General features: G+C 50.7%; 2 protein-coding genes across 4 annotated transcripts in view; one reads left to right on the forward strand and one right to left on the reverse strand.

Annotated features, from left to right (window-relative positions):
• gpc6a (glypican 6a) overlaps nt 1–17,157 on the forward strand; it is a 1,457,751-nt gene that overhangs the window by 1,407,701 nt on the left and 32,893 nt on the right. The gene's annotated exons all lie outside the window — the stretch shown is intronic.
• The window catches only part of tgds (TDP-glucose 4,6-dehydratase), an 88,590-nt gene that overhangs the window by 69,626 nt on the left and 1,807 nt on the right, over nt 1–17,157 (reverse strand). For 2 of the 3 annotated variants that reach the window (XM_078221647.1, XM_078221648.1), the window contains exons 2-4: nt 1,998–2,064; nt 1,795–1,863; nt 515–605 (exon numbers count right to left, since the gene is read on the reverse strand). In XM_078221647.1, coding sequence (XP_078077773.1) covers nt 515–605; nt 1,795–1,863; nt 1,998–2,064 — 227 coding nt within the window. The remainder of the gene's footprint in view (nt 1–514; nt 606–1,794; nt 1,864–1,997; nt 2,065–17,157) is intronic. The other variant, XM_078221649.1, reaches the window with a different exon arrangement.

Consider the following 17,157-nt stretch of genomic DNA (forward strand, 5'->3'; position numbering starts at 1 on the left):
TATTATTGTCACAAATACTGCAATTAAGTTATTGTGAAAATCCCATAGTTATCACATTCTGGCGTCTGTTCGGGTACACTTGGGGGAGAATTTAGCTTGTGTCTAACCAGCACGTCTTTCCGACAGAGAGGAAAACGGAGCATCCGGAGGAAACCCACGCAGACATGGGGAAAACATGCAAACTCCACACAGACAGTGACCCAAGCCGGGAATCGAACCTGGATCCCTGGCACAGTAAGGCAGCAGTGCTAACCACTGTGCCACCCCTTGTTGAAGCAATTCAAACAGGGAATAAACCTAAATTGTTGTTTGATTCTAATGTAAATTTAATAGTACATTAGTAAATAATTGATAAAACCAGAGTTTGTGCCTTCAGTTTCTTTAGGAAAAATTTCTCAGATTACGGCGTACAATTTTCATTTTTTTTTGCTCCTACACAGGACACAAGCAAATGAACATTCTTTGTAAAACAAGAAAGGAAAAATACAGATAGATTTGTTGCTGAAATCCTTACCAACATGAGTCTGAGCTGCAAAATGTAGAACTATGTGAATTTTTTCAGTTCCAAACAACAGTTTCACAAATTGCTCATCACAAATATCACCCTACGAATAAAAAAAATCACTACTGAACTTATATATTGTTAACATGCTTAATAAGTCAAAGAGGTGCACAGTTATGTTCTATTAAATTCATTGTTAAATAAAACAAATATTTCAAATTACCCATCCACTATGTGGAACCTATACTTTTATTACTGCTCCTAGTGCTGAGCTTATGTTAAGCAGCTATGAAGAGTGGTATACTGAAAAATAAAATTCTATTATTGCAAGTGACATCACCTACCTTTTGCATAAATATAAAATATCCCATAACACTATTAAACAAAAGAGTTCTAGTGTTCTGACCAACATTCATCCCATCTTCCATGACCACCAAAACAACTAAACTGATTTGCATACAAAACGGTTGCTATTTTTGCCGACAATTCAACAGTAGCTACACTTCAAATTAGAAGGTGCTTTTTAAATATGTTATTTCTTTCTAACTATACTGGCAATCAGGTCCCAAATGCTGGATTTATATTGGTGTAGCTGCTAGAGGCAGCCTTGACTTTGGTAGCAACACTAATATCGTGGCAGCATTTACATTTCCTGTATTACATTTGACCTACGGAACAGTTATTCTTCAAACAATGGCAGCAACACAACAATGTAAACATAAAAAGCCACCAATTACAGCACATGAACGTGAACTGACATTTTTCATGACTATAGGTTGAGACCATACCCCAACTATCTGTATGACAGTAAAATGAAAACCTTTACTGGTCTTCAAAAACACATTGCTCCTCCCAAGAAGAGGCTGTCATTTCCTGGTTGCCTCTTGTGCTCTGAAACCTGTTTTACAATGCAATTATAATGTAAATGAAGTGCATTCCAGGGCAGCCTCAGCACTTGCTCTAACAATGTGATATGATATAATATTTTAAAACTTCAAAGGAAATTACATCATCATATATAATTGTGTATCAAATGGGCCATGTTGCTTGGCTGGCTGACACACAAAATCTGACCTAGGGTAGTGTACACTCACCACATGTACTTCTTTTTGGTTACAGACAGTGAGTGTGTTCTTTGGGATCTGTAAAAAAGCATTTCCCAATGGGGTGCCCATTTCATAATTCAAAGTTCTCAGGATTTTTTTGGCCTCTCTCAAAAACCTTTGAACTGACAATGCAAAGGCAGTTAGTTATCAGCAGTTACTTGAATGATTTGGAAATGATTCAAATACCTGAATAAATTTGTAATTTGTCCTGTTAGAAACAGATTGCAAGTTCTTTAAGCTGGCACAATAATCAAGCTGCAGAAGGGAAAAAAATGTGATCAAGAGAAGCCCCAAATACTATATTTCAGATAATACTTAGTTCATATCAGAATAACTTTCACAGTATATCAAACTTTCTTAATACAATTTCAATGTTTCAGCAGACTCACCTTGTCCAAATTTATGATCAAATAATCTGGATATCTTTCCAGAAGACAAATAATCACATGTGAGGCACTTCAAAGAAAAAGCACATTGGATTACTTGCTTAGTAAAATATACTTATTCTCTGCAAAAAGTACAATAAAATCCAGATTCTCAAAATGCCCCAAAACAGTTCACAGCCAATACACTGCTTTTGAGGGATAACATATGTTATTTGGGCAAATGTGACAGTCAATTTTTGCACAGTAAGATTCCACAAAATGCAAATAAAATGAATGAACGGCTAGTCAATTTGCCATTTAAAAAATGAAATATTTGACAAAAAATCTAAAAGCTGTATCTCTTTTTGAATAATACCAAGACACCTTTTGTATAACTGAGCCAACAGATCGGGCCTCAATTTATTGTCCCTTCTGAGACATTGCATCTCACATTGTGTAGCACTCCCTTGATGGTACACTGCAATGCCAATCTAGATTATACAGTCAATACCCAGAGAGGAGCTTGAACCCACGACCTCCTGACTCACAAGCAGAAAGACTATGAAATAAACCAAACAGCTATTTTAGGGATTGATTTGATTTGATTTATTATTGTCACATGTATTGGTATACTGTGAAAAGTATTGCTTCTTGTGCACAAAGCATACTGTTCACAGAGAAGAAAAGGAGAGAGTGCAGAATGTAGTGTTACAGTCATAGCTAGGGTATAGAGAAAGATCAACTTAATGCGAGGTACTTACCACTTCAGTTTTTCTTGCTGAAAACAGGTTATGCAGTCATAACAACACTAAATGGAGCCACTCAATTAATCAAATCTATGCTGGCTTGATCGACACTTCATCCACTACCTTAAATATTCAATCTCTCCACCTCTGATACACAGCGACAACAGTGTGTACCATATCAAAGATGCACGCACTACAGCAACTCACCAACTTTGATAGCAGTTTCTAAACATGTGACCTCTGCCATCTAGGACAAGGGCAGTGGATGCAAGTTCCTCCCCATGTCACATTTGTGATGAAAGTGTACAAATGATATATAGTGGGTTTTTTAATGTTTCAGAAGTTCTGCTTTTTCTACAAGTAGTTAGTTTGTCTGGTAGGAATACAGCTCAGACGCTGGGCGAGCAGAATAATTACTCATTTCAACCTTGCAGGTGGTTATATTAAGTAGAGTTTGTGGACTTTTGTTTACTTAGATTTTCCTGGGATTTCAGATTAGAGTAATTGACAGGGTCATGTGATACTGTGGTTTATGTGCAGTCCTGGATCTGTAGCAGAAAGGAATGGGTGTTTGGCTGTTCTGGTTGAAATTAGGAGATTTCTTTCAGGGTTCTGAAAGCGATATCTCTCTGAAAACTCCAAAGCTGTTTACACTCATTGTAGCAAGTGTATTTGTGATTGCTAACTATACTTAAAGGGGCTTTTAAGTCTGTAAGAAGCATCTTCCTTATTTGGAACTGAAACAGTGATAAATTAGAAATCAGAATAATTTATTTTCATGCTTAAAGATTGTTCAACTGTTAAGTGTTAAGCTGCTTCATTTTGTTACGATTATATGTAAACTGTGTTATGAATAAAACCTGTTTTGATAAAAGATCCCTAATTTGTCAGTGGAATTACTCCTGGAGTACTCCTCACGTTTATGCCAAAATAGAAAAATTGTTGGAGTGTAGTCTGACTTCATAATGTACCTTGTGGTTCTGGTCCAGGACCCTAACAACATATCATCCTGACATGGAACTATATCGCTGTTTCCTCACTGACACTGGAATTCCTGGAACTCCCCAACAGCATTGTGTGTTCTTACACCACATGGACTACAATTGTTCAAGAAGGTGGCTCACCACCAATTTCTCAAGGGATGGAAAAATTATTCTAGGCAAGCCAGTGACATCCACATCTTGCAAAAGAATAAAAGAAAAACAGCCTGTATTCATCAGTAATGTCCTTGCACTCTTTCTTGACAGGTATCACATTTGTCACTTCAATTCTCGGCTCCTCCCTATGTCTCAGGAAAATTGGAATATTATGTCAAAGCCTTGCACTATCCTCATCCCAAATTCCTTTCGCACCCTGTGATGCAAGCCATCTGGACCAGGTGACAGACCTATACTAAGCATTGCCAGTTTTTTCAGTGTATCCTGCCTCATTATCTCCAAATCTACCAATATTTTATCACCAACCTCTTGTTTTCTGAACACCCACAAAATAAATATTCCAGCCTTTGTCCCTCATATAACCCATCACCTCTTACTAGCAGTTTACTACTTGCACACCAGCAGAGGATTTTTGGCTTTCCTTTTATGTTAATTGCCATTCTATTCTCATATTCTTTCTTTGCCAGTCTTATTTTTCTCTTTGCTTCCCCACACAATTACTGTATCTAGCCTGGTTCTTGCTTGAAGAATTTATCTGACATACATTATACTGTCTTTTTTTTGGTTTAATCATATTCTCTATGTCCCTCACGTGGCTATTTATGCTTATAGCTCATTCATCACACTTTGTGCATTTACATACATGCACTCTAAACCTGTCTTTGAATTCTTCATACTCTGGTCTTAATATGGTTTTTCTTTTTCTAAACTATCAAACACCCCTTTAAGCACCATATTCCTCCTTTTTAATCTCCAAATGTTGGTGCCCACATCTTGCCAATTTAATTAAAACCAAACCCCATTTATCCAGTGACAAGAATGACAAGTGGGGGAACTGATCAATAAAAGGGCTAAAGTTCCTATTTCTCGCTTATACTCTACAACAGGAGAACAATGAGGAGATCTGAACTTACCCGAGGACAGAAGCAGGAGCAAGAGTGGCTCTGGAAGGAATCGGGAGCACTGACAAGATGATAAATTGAGGCCAGGACTGGCAGCTGAATATTCCGGGGTACAAGTGTTTTAGGCGAGACAGAGGAGGGGCCAAAAGAGGTGGGGGAGTAGCAGTATTAGTTGGAGAGCATATTACAGCGGTGCAGAGGGAGGACAATTCAGAGGGGTCGTGTAACGAGTCACTCTGGGTGGAGCTTAGAAACAGGAAGGGCGCAGTCACTATGTTGGGGGTATACTACAGGCTCCCCAACAGCCCAAGGGAAGTGGAAGAACGGATATGTCAGGAGATACTGGATAGGTGCAGGAAAAATAGGGTTGTTGTCGTGGGAGACTTCAATTTCCCTGGTATAGACTGGAAATCGCTGAGAGCTGGGACTCCGAATGGGGAGGAATTTGTAAAATGCGTACAGGAGGGTTCTTTGGAACAATATGTAGATAGCCCGACTAGAGAGGGGGCTATACTGGACCTAGTACTGGGGAATGAACCCGGTCAGGTCTTCAAAGTTTCGGTAGGGGGACATGTAGCAAATAGTGACCACAATTCTGTTAGCTTTAGGATAGTGATGGAAAAGGATGAGTGGTGTCCCAAGGGTAAGGTGTTGGACTGGGGGAAGGCTAACTTTAGTGGGATTAGGCAGAAATTGGCAGCTCTTGATTGGGAGAGGCTGTTTGAGGGTAAATCCACATCTGGCATGTGGGAGTCTTTTAAGGAACAGTTGTTAGGGCTGCAGGACAGGCATGTGCCTGTAAAAAAGGATAGGAAGGGTAGGATTCGAGAACCGTGGATAACCAGGGAAATTGAGGGACTGGTCAAAAGGAAAAGAGAGGCGTATGTTAGGTCCAGGCAGCTAAAAACGGAGGGAGCTCTGGAGGAGTACAAAGAAAGTAGGAAAGAACTCAAACGGGGAATTAGAAGGGCAAAAAGGGGTCACGAAATGTCCTTGGCAGACAGGATTAAGGAGAATCCCAAGGCATTTTATTCATACGTTAGGAACAAAAGGCTTGTCAGGGAAAAAATCGGACCTCTCAGGGACAAAAGTGGGGAATTATGCCTGGAGACCAAAGAAGTAGGGGAGGTCCTAAATGAATACTTTGCGTCAGTATTCACAAAGGAGAGGGATGTGTTGACTGGGAGTGTCTCGGAGGGGAGTGTTGAACCATTGGAGAAAATCTCCATTACAAGGGAGGAAGTGTTAGGTTTGTTAGAGAATATAAAGACTGACAAATCCCCAGGGCCTGATGGAATCTATCCAAGGCTGCGCAGGGAGACGAGAGATGAAATCGCTGGGCCTCTGACGCAAATCTTTGCCTCGTCACTGGACGCAGGTGAGGTCCCAGAGGATTGGAGGATCGCTAATGTGGTCCCGTTATTTAAGAAGGGTAGGAAGGATAACCTGGGTAATTATAGGCCGGTGAGCTTGACGTCCGTGGTGGGGAAGTTGTTGGAGAAGATTCTTAGAGATAGGATGTATGCGCATTTAGAAAGGAATAAACTCATTAACGATAGTCAGCATGGTTTTGTGAGAGGGAGGTCATGCCTCACTAACCTGGTGGAGTTTTTTGAAGAAGTGACCAGAATGGTTGACGAGGGAAGGGCCGTGGATGTCGTCTATATGGACTTTAGTAAAGCGTTTGACAAAGTCCCTCATGGTAGGCTGGTGAAAAAGGTTGGGTCTCATGGGATAAAGGGGGAGGTGGCTAGATGGGTGGAGAACTGGCTTGGTCACAGAAGACAGAGGGTGGTAGTGGAAGGGTCTTTTTCCGGCTGGAGGCCTGTGACTAGTGGTGTTCCGCAGGGCTCTGTATTGGGACCTCTGCTGTTTGTGATTTATATAAACGATCTGGAAGAAGGTGTAACTGGGGTGATCAGTAAGTTTGCGGACGACACAAAATTGGCAGGACTTGCAGATAGTGAGGAGCATTGTCAGAAGCTACAGAAGGATATAGATAGGCTGGAAATTTGGGCAAAGAAATGGCAAATGGAGTTCAATCCAGATAAATGCGAAGTGATGCATTTTGGTAGAAATAATGTAGGGAGGAGCTATACGATAAATGGCAGAACCATAAAGGGTGTAGATACGCAGAGGGACCTGGGTGTGCAAGTCCACAGATCCTTGAAAGTGACGTCACAGGTGGAGAAGGTGGTGAAGAAGGCATATGGCATGCTTGCCTTTATAGGACGGGGCATAGAGTATAAAAGTTGGGGTCTGATGTTGCAGATGTATAGAACGTTGGTTCGGCCGCATTTGGAATACTGCATCCAGTTCTGGTCGCCACACTACCAGAAGGACGTGGAGGCTTTGGAGAGAGTACAGAGGAGGTTTACCAGGATGTTGCCTGGTATGGAGGGGCTTAGTTATGAGGAGAGATTGGGTAAACTGGGGTTGTTCTCCCTGGAAAGACGGAGGATGAGGGGAGACTTAATAGAGGTGTATAAAATTATGAAAGGCATAGATAGGGTGAACGGTGGGAAGCTTTTCCCCAGGTCGGTGGTGACGTTCACGAGGGGTCATAGGTTCAAGGTGAAGTGGGGGAGGTTTAACACAGATATCAGAAGGACATATTTTACACAGAGGGTGGTGGGGGCCTGGAATGCGCTGCCAGGCAAGGTGGTGGAGGCGAACACACTGGGAACGTTTAAGACTTATCTAGATAGCCATATGAACGGAGTGGGAATGGAGGGATACAAAAGAATGGTCTAGTTTGGACCAGGGAGCGGCAGGGGCTTGGTGGGCTGAAGGGCCTGTTCCTGTGCTGTATTGTTCTTTGTTATTGCTGAATGACATGGTCATGGTCCACATGGATTCTCTCCTTGGGTAATTTCAATGCCAACTGTATACAGGGACGTGATACTACATCAGAATTTAGGGAGCTAAGTAGGAAATTAGCAAACAAGACTTCAAAAGTATTAATCTCCAGATTTCTCCTGGAACGAGGGCCAAGAGCTGAAAATACAATCAGAACAGATAGGTGCTTGATGGCTAGCGCACGCATGATGGGCCAAAGGGCCACTTTCTGTGCTGTAAACTCTATGGGTCTGATTTTAGCATTGCACTGCGCCCATTTCCGGGCGCAAAAACGTGGTAAAGTCGGACGTGAGACAACTCGCGTGATCCGTGCCCGTCTCTGCATCAGCTGCCCCTTTACCAAGTCCCAAAAATTGCCACGATCAGGACCACCCCAAAATGGGAACCACGTCCATTTAAATTCATTTGCATGCATTTAAATTGACATAATAGGCTGCACGCCCACCTTTACTGGCACTTCCTCCTTTACCACAGCGTTCGCCCATCCGGAATCGGCGCGCAACAGACATGCTCCATATAAGTCTGATTCGGGCGCTCCATCAGTGACAGTTAGTGATGAGATAAGTGCATAACGTTCAACGGCTCTCTGATGCTTGCAGGGGTCCTTTCTTTGCAGCCATTTTCTTTCTTGGGTCGGTGGGGACTTTGCGAGTGTGTGGGAGAGGTTGGGGGGCTGTTGTTCAGCAGGGTGTCCGATGTCCGATTTGCAGCACGAACCCAGGTCTCAGCACTAACCTCAGGTCTTGTGGATGCTGCAAGGTCCTAGTGCACTCAGCATTCTTCCAGCTGAAGGATGAGCAAAAGCCCTTGCAAATTGCACTGCTGCAGCTTCTCAACTTTTCAAGGAGCTGTGATTCTGGGGATCATGTGGCTGGGGGAATGGGAGATCTGTGATTTTGGGGAGCATGTAGTTGGGGGAATGGGAGGTCTGTGATTTTGGGGAGCATGTGGCTGGGGGAACGGGCAGTATGGACAGTGACTGTTGATGGGCTAAGGGCAAGCAGTGTTGGCCTAGGAACCACGCAAGACAGGCGAGGCTGGTCTGTCTGAAAGCTTTGGGACTCCTCCCAACAGCCTCACAGTCGGTCCAGTGTAGCCATCAGCCCCTCCTGCATTCCCTGGCTCTGTTGCTGCATCTCCAGCAGCTGAGCGAGAAGTGATCTCAGAGGCCCAGCATGTAGCCTGGGGCCAGCTGAGTCCTTGCCTCCGGCAGGTCCCTGCATGCCAGCGGCCTCGGATGTTCCCTCCTCCACTCGATGTACATTATCAGATGTGTCGTGCTCACCAGAGAGTGACCCAGAAGCCTCACCACTAACTGGACCCACCAACGTGTCAGTATCTGGGATGGTGAACTATGAGGTGGAAGCGGATACCAAAACGGTGCCATAATTGGAGGTCCCTTCACCATATTCTCCAAGGACCCCTGCGAGCTACCTGGAGCAGGATGGGCAGGAGCCACAGTGTGGGCCACAACGCCAGATGGCCCCGGGGCGTCCAGATATGTCCCTGCAACAAAGGACACAAGGTTAAGTGCAAAGGAGGGGGAGGAATCGGTGACGCAAAAAACTGGCTCACCACCCCGTCTTCTGTCTTCGCTCTCTCTCTGGTGTTATGGTCAGTCTTCTCTTGTGGAGACAGAAGGATTCATGAAAGAAATGATAGCGTGACTCCTGCAGAGTATCAGGTGGTGGCCCTTAGAGGGCAAACGCAGTGCTACTCTTGGGAGGGTAGGAAGGAGGTGCTTGGGCGTCAGGGGCTGGAAGCATATAGGGTGCTGGGAATGGGAGAATCTGGAGGCGATTTGGGGGAAGATGCTAGATGGGGTTAAGCACTCACCCTTGCTGCCCAGATGAGGTCATTGACCTTCTTGCGGTGTGTGACCACGATATGTACATTATGCACGTCTGCACAAGACATCCAGGCAGCGTGCATGACAACTTCATTGTCAGGAGCTCCCAAAGGGATTTGCGGAGGAGCCCAGGCTGTGGGGGTGGCTCGTGGATGATATGGGTCACCCACTTCAGACATGGCTGATGACGACTGTGCGGAGGCCTTTGACTGAGGCAGAGGCCTGCTATAATGAGGCTCATGTAGCCAGCTGCACGATAATGGAGAGGTGCATTGGGCTCCTCAAAATGCGATTCCGGTGCCTGGACCGGTCTGGCAGGGCCCTACAATACAGCCCCCGATCTCTGCCCGCATTGTGGTGGTGTGCTGTGCCTTGCACAACCTGGCTCTGCAGAAAGGTGACCTATTGGAGGAGGAGGAGGACATGGAGGTTGACCAGCTGGGCATTGCTGGGAAGGAGACTGCCCAGCAGAAGGAGGAAGAAGAGGAGGAGGAGGAGGAAGAAGAGGAAGAGCATGCTGAGCAGCACCACCCAGGCGCTGGAGGGCTGGCAGCTCGAATGAGGCACGCAAAGATGGCCAGGGAGGCCCTGATCTTCAGGCAGTTCAGTCGCTAGGGGCTTGTGTCTAGGGGGGTTCCATCCCTCCCTCCCAAAGTCCTTCTATCTCCTGCAACATTGTCACATCAGAATGGTGGGCCTGGGTACTCTGTGTTAGCGAGTTTCTTTGGCAGGCAGGAGGGTGATGACAACTCGCTAAGCACCATTATGATGATGCCCTGATGCAAACTAGTCTGACTCCTATCTGAGCTCTGCATGCACGCTAGCACCTGGGCCCACGTCTGTGTAGTGGGGAAGTGATATGAAACCCCCATACAGGGCCCTGGGGGGAGTGGGGTGGGGGAACGGGAGGGAATCACTCGTGGGCTTTGGGGAACCAATGGCTTGCTTTTCTCAGTGACATAGCATTGAGGGGCCTCCCCAACTGACATCAACATGAAGCATCCCTCTGGCGATCATCAATGGAGGAGGATTCCTATTCCAGACAATTATGTGACAAATTAGTCACAGGTGGGTGATGAAAAAACATTTAATAATTACAATAAAGGTGTTTAAATAATAAGTTCTAACATAAAAATCTGTGAACAGAAAACGTTAAGGTGCTTAAAGATCTATCTAACTAGTGCAGCCCTTCACCTGTGCCATCTTAGTGCAACTACAACTTCCTATTCTTATGTGGCCTACCACTACGTCTCAGTGTCTCCCCAAAATGTACATCGTAGGTGGAGGGGACCAGCTGCCTACTTTGCCCCGTTGCCTGTGATGCATGTGGTGGGCGTCCTCTGGAGGCCCTGGACCTTGAGGGCCCTGGCCGGCTTCCTGGTGTCTGGAATATTTCCATGACATCCTGTTCATCCCGCTGCCCCTGAGATGCTCCAGTGTCAGGGAGGGGGGAGTCAGAAGGTGTAGCCACAGCCACAGTCTCCTGGCTGGAAGGCCCCGGCATGGGCTCGAGCACTTCCTCCTCCCTTGGAGTTCCTGTGGGCCCCTGGGTCACTCCATGTGACGGCGGTGTTTCTGCAGTGAGCTCCAGAAGCTCCGGCGTCACCTGGCCCTGCCAGTCCTGGAGGACCACCTGCGTCCTACCCATGGTGGTCGAGCCCTCTGCAATGGCCACCTGAGTCGGGAGCCACCTCTCAATGGCCACAACAAGTGCCCTCTGAGACTGGGCCACGCTCTGCAGCCATGACCCCCTATGATAGGGCCACGTTCTCAAGGGCTGCTACCGTCGCCCGCTGTGTCTCAGCACTGTCCCGCTGGGTCTCCTGCAAGCTCTGCAGCCCCTCAGCCCTGGCCCTTTGTGGATGGGCCATATTCTCAAGGGCTGCAGCCATAGCCCGCTGTGTCTCATCACTGTCGCGCTGGGTCTCCTGCAAACTCTGCAGCCCCTCAGCCATGGCCCTCTGTGAATGGGCCACATTCTCAAGGGCTGCAGCCATAGCCCGCTGTGTCTCAGTGCTGTCCCCGGGTCTCCTGCAAGCTCTCGAACCTCTCAGCCATGGGCCACAGAATCTCGAGAAGCCTGTTCAGCCCCTCAACTGTGGTCCGCTGTGACGCGGCCGCGGCCCTCTAGGACTCCACTGTGGCCTGCTGTAACTCGGCCATCGCTTCGAGACTGCCACTCATGAAGAAGATCCCCTGCCCCAGGCTTTCCACTGCAGACGTCATCCTTGCAGTGTTGGCCTGGGAACCACGCAAGACAGGTAATAGCTGGTCCGTCTGAAAGCTTTGGGACTCCTCCCAACAGCCTCACAGTCGGTTCAGTGAGGCCATCAGCCCCTCCTGCATTCCCTGACTCTGTTGTTGCATCTCCAGCAGCTGAGGGAGAAGCGATCTCAGAGGCCCAGCATGTAGCCTGGGGCCAGCTGAGCCCTCGCCTCCGGCAGGCCCCCGCATGCCAGACGTCTCAGATGTTCCCTCCTCCACCCGATGTACATTATCAGATGTGTCGTGCTTACCAGAGAGTGACCCAGAAGCCTCACTAACTGGACCCACCAACGTGTCAGTATCTGGGATGGTGAACTGTGAGGTGGAAGCTGATGCCAAAACGGTGCTGCAATTGGAGGTCCCTTCACCCATATCCTCCAACGACTCCTGCGAGCTGTCTGGAGCAAGATGGGCGGGAGCCACAGTGGGGGCCACGATGCCAGATGGCCTTGGGGCATCTGGATATGTCCCTGCAACACAGGACACAAGGTTAAGTGCAAGGGAGGGAGAGGAATCGGTGATGCAAAAAACTTGATTCACATTTCTCCTGTGAACATAAAACAAAGCACAATGCCACAGGAACAGGCCCTTCAGCCCTCCAAGCCTGCAATGACCAGGCTGCCCATTTGAATTGTAACCACCTATCCTTCCGGGGACCATATCCCTCTATTCCCATCCCATTCATGTAGCTGTAAAGATGCCCCTTAAAGGTCACTCTCGTATCTGCCTCTGTAACCTCCCCAGCAGCGCGTTCCAGGCTCCCATCCCCCTCTCTGTGCAAATATACCTTGACTCTTGCACCCAAAACCATGCCCCATAAAAGTTGCCTCAAATTGGGTGGATGATTGACAGGAACTCACGCCTTGACTCCAGCCTGACCATGCTGTCACTGACAGCCCGCATCTCCCCTTCCCTGGACAGCTGCAACGCCCACTCTTTAAAGGGTGTGAGGACCTGGATGTCTTCTATCTTCACCCTTTCTCTGGTGTTATGGTCAGACTTCTCTTGTGGAGACAGAAGGAGCCATGAAAGAAATGATGGCGTGACTCCTGCAAAGTATCAGGTGGTGGCCCTTAGAGGGTAAATGCAGTGCTACTCTTGGGAGGGTAGGAAGGAGGTGCTTGGGCGTCAAGGGCTGGAAGCATACAGGGTGCTGGGTATGGGAGAATCTGGAGGCGATTTGGGGGAAGATGCTAGATGGGATTAAGCACTCACCCTTGCTGCCCAGATGAGGTCATTGACCTTCTTACGGCAATGCTTTTCTGTTCTGTTGGCCAGTGCCGTGGCACTAAGCGAGGCAGCAACTGCCTCCCAGGCCATATTGCCATCAGAACCCCTGGATCTGCATCCTCCTGGGGGAAAGAGAGTGTCCCGCCTCGTCTCTGCCGCATCTAGGAGTCGCCCGAGGTCGCTCTCGGTAAATCAGAGGGGCTGGTCGTGAGCCCATTTTTTACCTGCACTGCCTGCCTGTCCACCCTGGGGTTTTTATGGAGCTGCCCCTCGTTCGGGCAGAAAAGCTACAGGCAGGTTGGCACAGCATTCCAACAAGTTACATGCAGTTTGCTTGTTAGCATTGAAAGGAAAGCAAGTGAGCACTTGCAGGTGGGCTGATGGAGGAGATTGTGGTGGATCAGTGCCCCCATGATTGGGGACAGGGGGGAGAGAGGGAGGTGTCATACAGCTATCGGAGTCAGGAGCAGATGGGGCCTTGTGCAGGAGGGTCCGGGCTGGGGGAGGGGGGGGGATATCTCTGCCCGGGATAGAGGGTGGGGGTGGGGTGAAGGGGGTCCGCTGATATGCTGCCTGCGATCATTGGGGGGGGGAAAGGAGGGTCTGCTGCCACTCTGCCTATGATCAGTGGGGATAGGGGAGGGGGTCCACTGCCACTCTGCCTGCGATCAGTTGGGGAGGGAAGGCGGGGTCCACTGCCACTCTGGTTGACATCAGTGGGGGGGAAGGGAGGTCCACTGCCCCTCTGCATGAGATCAGTGGCGGGGGGGGGGGATCCACTGCCACTCTGCCTGAGATCAGTTGGGCGGGGGGAAGGGGGGGGTCTTTTGCTACTCTGGTTGACATCCGTAGGGGGGAGGGGGGAGGGAGGAGGGGAAGGGAGGTCTGCTGCCTCTCTGCATGAGACCAGTGGGAGGGTGGGGGAAGGGGGGTCCGCTGCCACTCTGCCTGAGATCAGTGGGGGGGGGGAAACGGAGATCCGCTGCCTCCCTGCATGAGATCGGGGGGGGGGGGGGGGGATGTGCTGCCAATCTGCCCGAGATCAGTGGAGAGGATGGGAATGGTAGTCCTCTGCCACTCTGCCCGAGATCATTGGGAGGGGGAAAGGGTTTCCGCTGCCAGTCTGCCTGAGATCAATGGGGTGGGAAGGGAAGGGAGTCCGCTGCCACTTTGCCTGAGATCAGTGGGAGGGTGGGGAGGGCGGTCCGCTGCCACTCTGCCTGACATCACTGGTGGGGGAAGGGGGGTCCGCTGCCACTCTGCGTGAGATCAGTGGGGGGTGGGGGGGGGGGGTGGGTGGTCCGCTGCCACTCTGCCTGAGATCAGTGGGTGGGAAAGGGGGTCCATTGACACTCTGCTTGAGATCAGTGGGGGAGGGGTCACCTGCCACTTTGCATGAGATCAGTGCAGGGTGGGGGATGGGGGCCCACTGCCACTCTACCTGAGATCAGTGGGCGGGGGAGGAGGGTGCTGCCACTCTGCCTCAGATCGGGGGGGGTGTCCACTGCCACTCTGCTTGAGATCAGTGGGGGGGAGTCCACTGCCACTCTGCCTGAGATCAGTGGGGGGGAGTCCACTGCCACTCTGCCTGAGATCAGTGGGGGGGAAGGGGAGGGGTCCGCTGCCACTCTGCCTATATAAGTGGGGTGGGAAGGGGGAGTCCATTGCCACTCTGCTTGAGATCAGTGGCGGGGGGGGGGGGGGGGGGGGTAAGGGGGCCACCTGCCACTCTGCTTGATCCAAAGATGTGCGGGTTAGGTTGATTGGCTATGCTAAAAATTGCCCTTAGTGTCCAGAGATGTGTAGGTTAGAGGAATTAGGGGGAAATATGTAGGGATATGGTGGTGGGATTGTGGTCGGTGCAGACTCGATGGGCCGAATGGCCTCTTTCTGTACTGTAGGGTTTCTATGATTTCTATGATATCAGTGGGCGGGGGGGAAGGGAGCTCCGCTGCCACTCTGCCTGAGATTAGTGGGGGGGGGGGGGGGGGTGGGCGGGGGGAAGGGGAGTCCGCTGCCACTCTACCTGAGATCAGTTGGGGGGGGGGGGGTCTGCTACCACTCTGCTTGAGATCAGTGGGGAGGAAGGGGGAGGGGGGGAGAGAGGGAGGTCGGCTGCCACTCTGTCTGAGATCAGTGAGGGGTCTGCTCACTCTACCTGAGATCAGTGGAGAGGGGACTGTGCTGGATCTCCACCTCAGATCAATGGAGGGGAAGGAGGGTCTGCTGCCACTCTGCCTAAGATCAGTCGGGGGGTGAAGGGGGATCTACTACCACTCTGCCTGAGATCAGTGGGGGGGAAGGGGGGGTCTGCTACCACTCTGCCTGAGTAGTCAGGGGGGGGGAGGTGGGTCTGCTACCACTCTGCCTGAGTTTGGCTGGGGGGGGGGGGGGGGGGGGGGGGAGGGGGGTCCGCTGCCACTACCTGAGATCAGTGGAGGAGGGGACCGAGGTCCCCTGCGAGGTCTGCTGCAACTCTGCCTGAGTTGTTGGGGGGGGCGTCCGCTGCCACTCTGTCTGAGATCAGTGGAGGAGGGGACCGATGCCACTCTGTCTGAGATCAGTGGAGGAGGGGACCGATGCCACTCTGTCTGAGATCAGTGGAGGAGGGGACCGATGCCACTCTGTCTGAGATCAGTGGAGGAGGGGACCGATGCCACTCTGTCTGAGATCAGTGGAGGAGGGGACCGATGCCACTCTGCCTGAGATCGGGGGTGGAAAAGGGGGGTCCGCTTCCACTCTGCCTGAGATCGGAGGGCGGGGGGGAAGGGGAGGGGATTGCTGCCAGTCTGCCTGAGATCGGAGGGCGGGGGGGGGGGGAAGGGGAGGGGTTTGCTGCCACTCTGCCTGAGATCAGTTGGGGGGGGGGGGGTTCCGCTGCCACTCTGCCTGATATCAGTGGGATGGGAAGGGGGAGTCCATTGCCACTCTGCTTGACATCAGTGGGGGAGCGGCAGGGAGGGGGAGGGACCTCCGCTGCCACTCTGCCTGAGATCAGTGGTGGGGGAGGGGAGGGGGTGTCTGCTACCACTCTGCTTGAGATCAGTGGGGAGGAAGGGTGGGGGGGCGGGAGCGAGGTCTGCTGCAACTCTGCCTGTGATCAGTGAGGGGGGGGGGGAGAGGAGGGTCTACTATCACTCTGTTTGAGATCAGTTGGGAAGGGGGGGGTGATCACCTGTCACTCTGCTTGACATCAGTGGGGAGGAAGGGCTGCCTCTCTGCATGAGATCAATGGGGGGTAGGGGGGGTTGGCTGCGGCTCTGCCCGAGACCAGTGGCGGGGGAAGGGGAGGGGGTCCTGCTGCCACTCTGCTTGAGATCAGTGGGGGGGGGAGGGGGAAGAAATGGGGGTGCGTTGCCTCTTTGCCTGAGATCAGTGGTGGGGTTGGCAAGTGTAGTCCTCCACCACTCTGCCTGCGATCAGTGGGGATGGGGGCAGGGGAGTGGGTCCGCTGGCACTCTGCTTGAGATCAGTGGGGGGGGGGGGGGGGGGGGGGGGGGGGGGAAGGGGGTCACTGCCACTCTGCCTCAGATCAGGGGGGGGGGTCTGCTGCCACTCTGCTTGAGATCAGTTTGGGGGGGGGGGGGGGGGAAGAGCGGGAAGGGGGGTCGGCTGCCACTCTGCTTGAGACAAGTTGAGGGGGTGTCTGCTGCCACGCTACCTGAGATGAGTGGGGGGGGGGTGGGGTGGGGAGGAAGGTCCGCTGCCACTCTGCCTGAGATCAGTGGGGGGAAAGGGGAGGTCCGCTGCCACTCTGCCCGAGATCAGTGTGGGGGGGCGGGGGGGGGATGAGGGGTCCGCTGCCACCTTGCCCGAGATCAGTAGGGGGGTGGGGGCGAAGGCAGGTCCAAAGAACAAAGAACAGTACAGCACAGGAAACAGGCCCTTCGGCCCTCCAAGCCTGTGCCGCTCCTTGGTCCAACCAGACCAATCGTTTGTATCCCTCCATTCCCAGGCTGCTCATGTGACTATCCAGGTAAGTCTTAAACGATGTCAGCGTGCCTGCCTCCACCACCCTACTTGGCAGCGCATTCCAGGCCCCCACCACCCTCTGTGTAAAAAACGTCCCTCTGATGTCTGAGTTATACTTCGCCCCTCTCAGCTTCAGCCCGTGACCCCTCGTGATCGTCACCTCCGACCTGGGAAAAAGCTTCCCACTGTTCACCCTATCTATAC

The sequence above is a fragment of the Mustelus asterias genome, chromosome 10 (genome assembly GCF_964213995.1).
Source record: "Mustelus asterias chromosome 10, sMusAst1.hap1.1, whole genome shotgun sequence".
Lineage (NCBI taxonomy): Eukaryota > Metazoa > Chordata > Chondrichthyes > Carcharhiniformes > Triakidae > Mustelus > Mustelus asterias.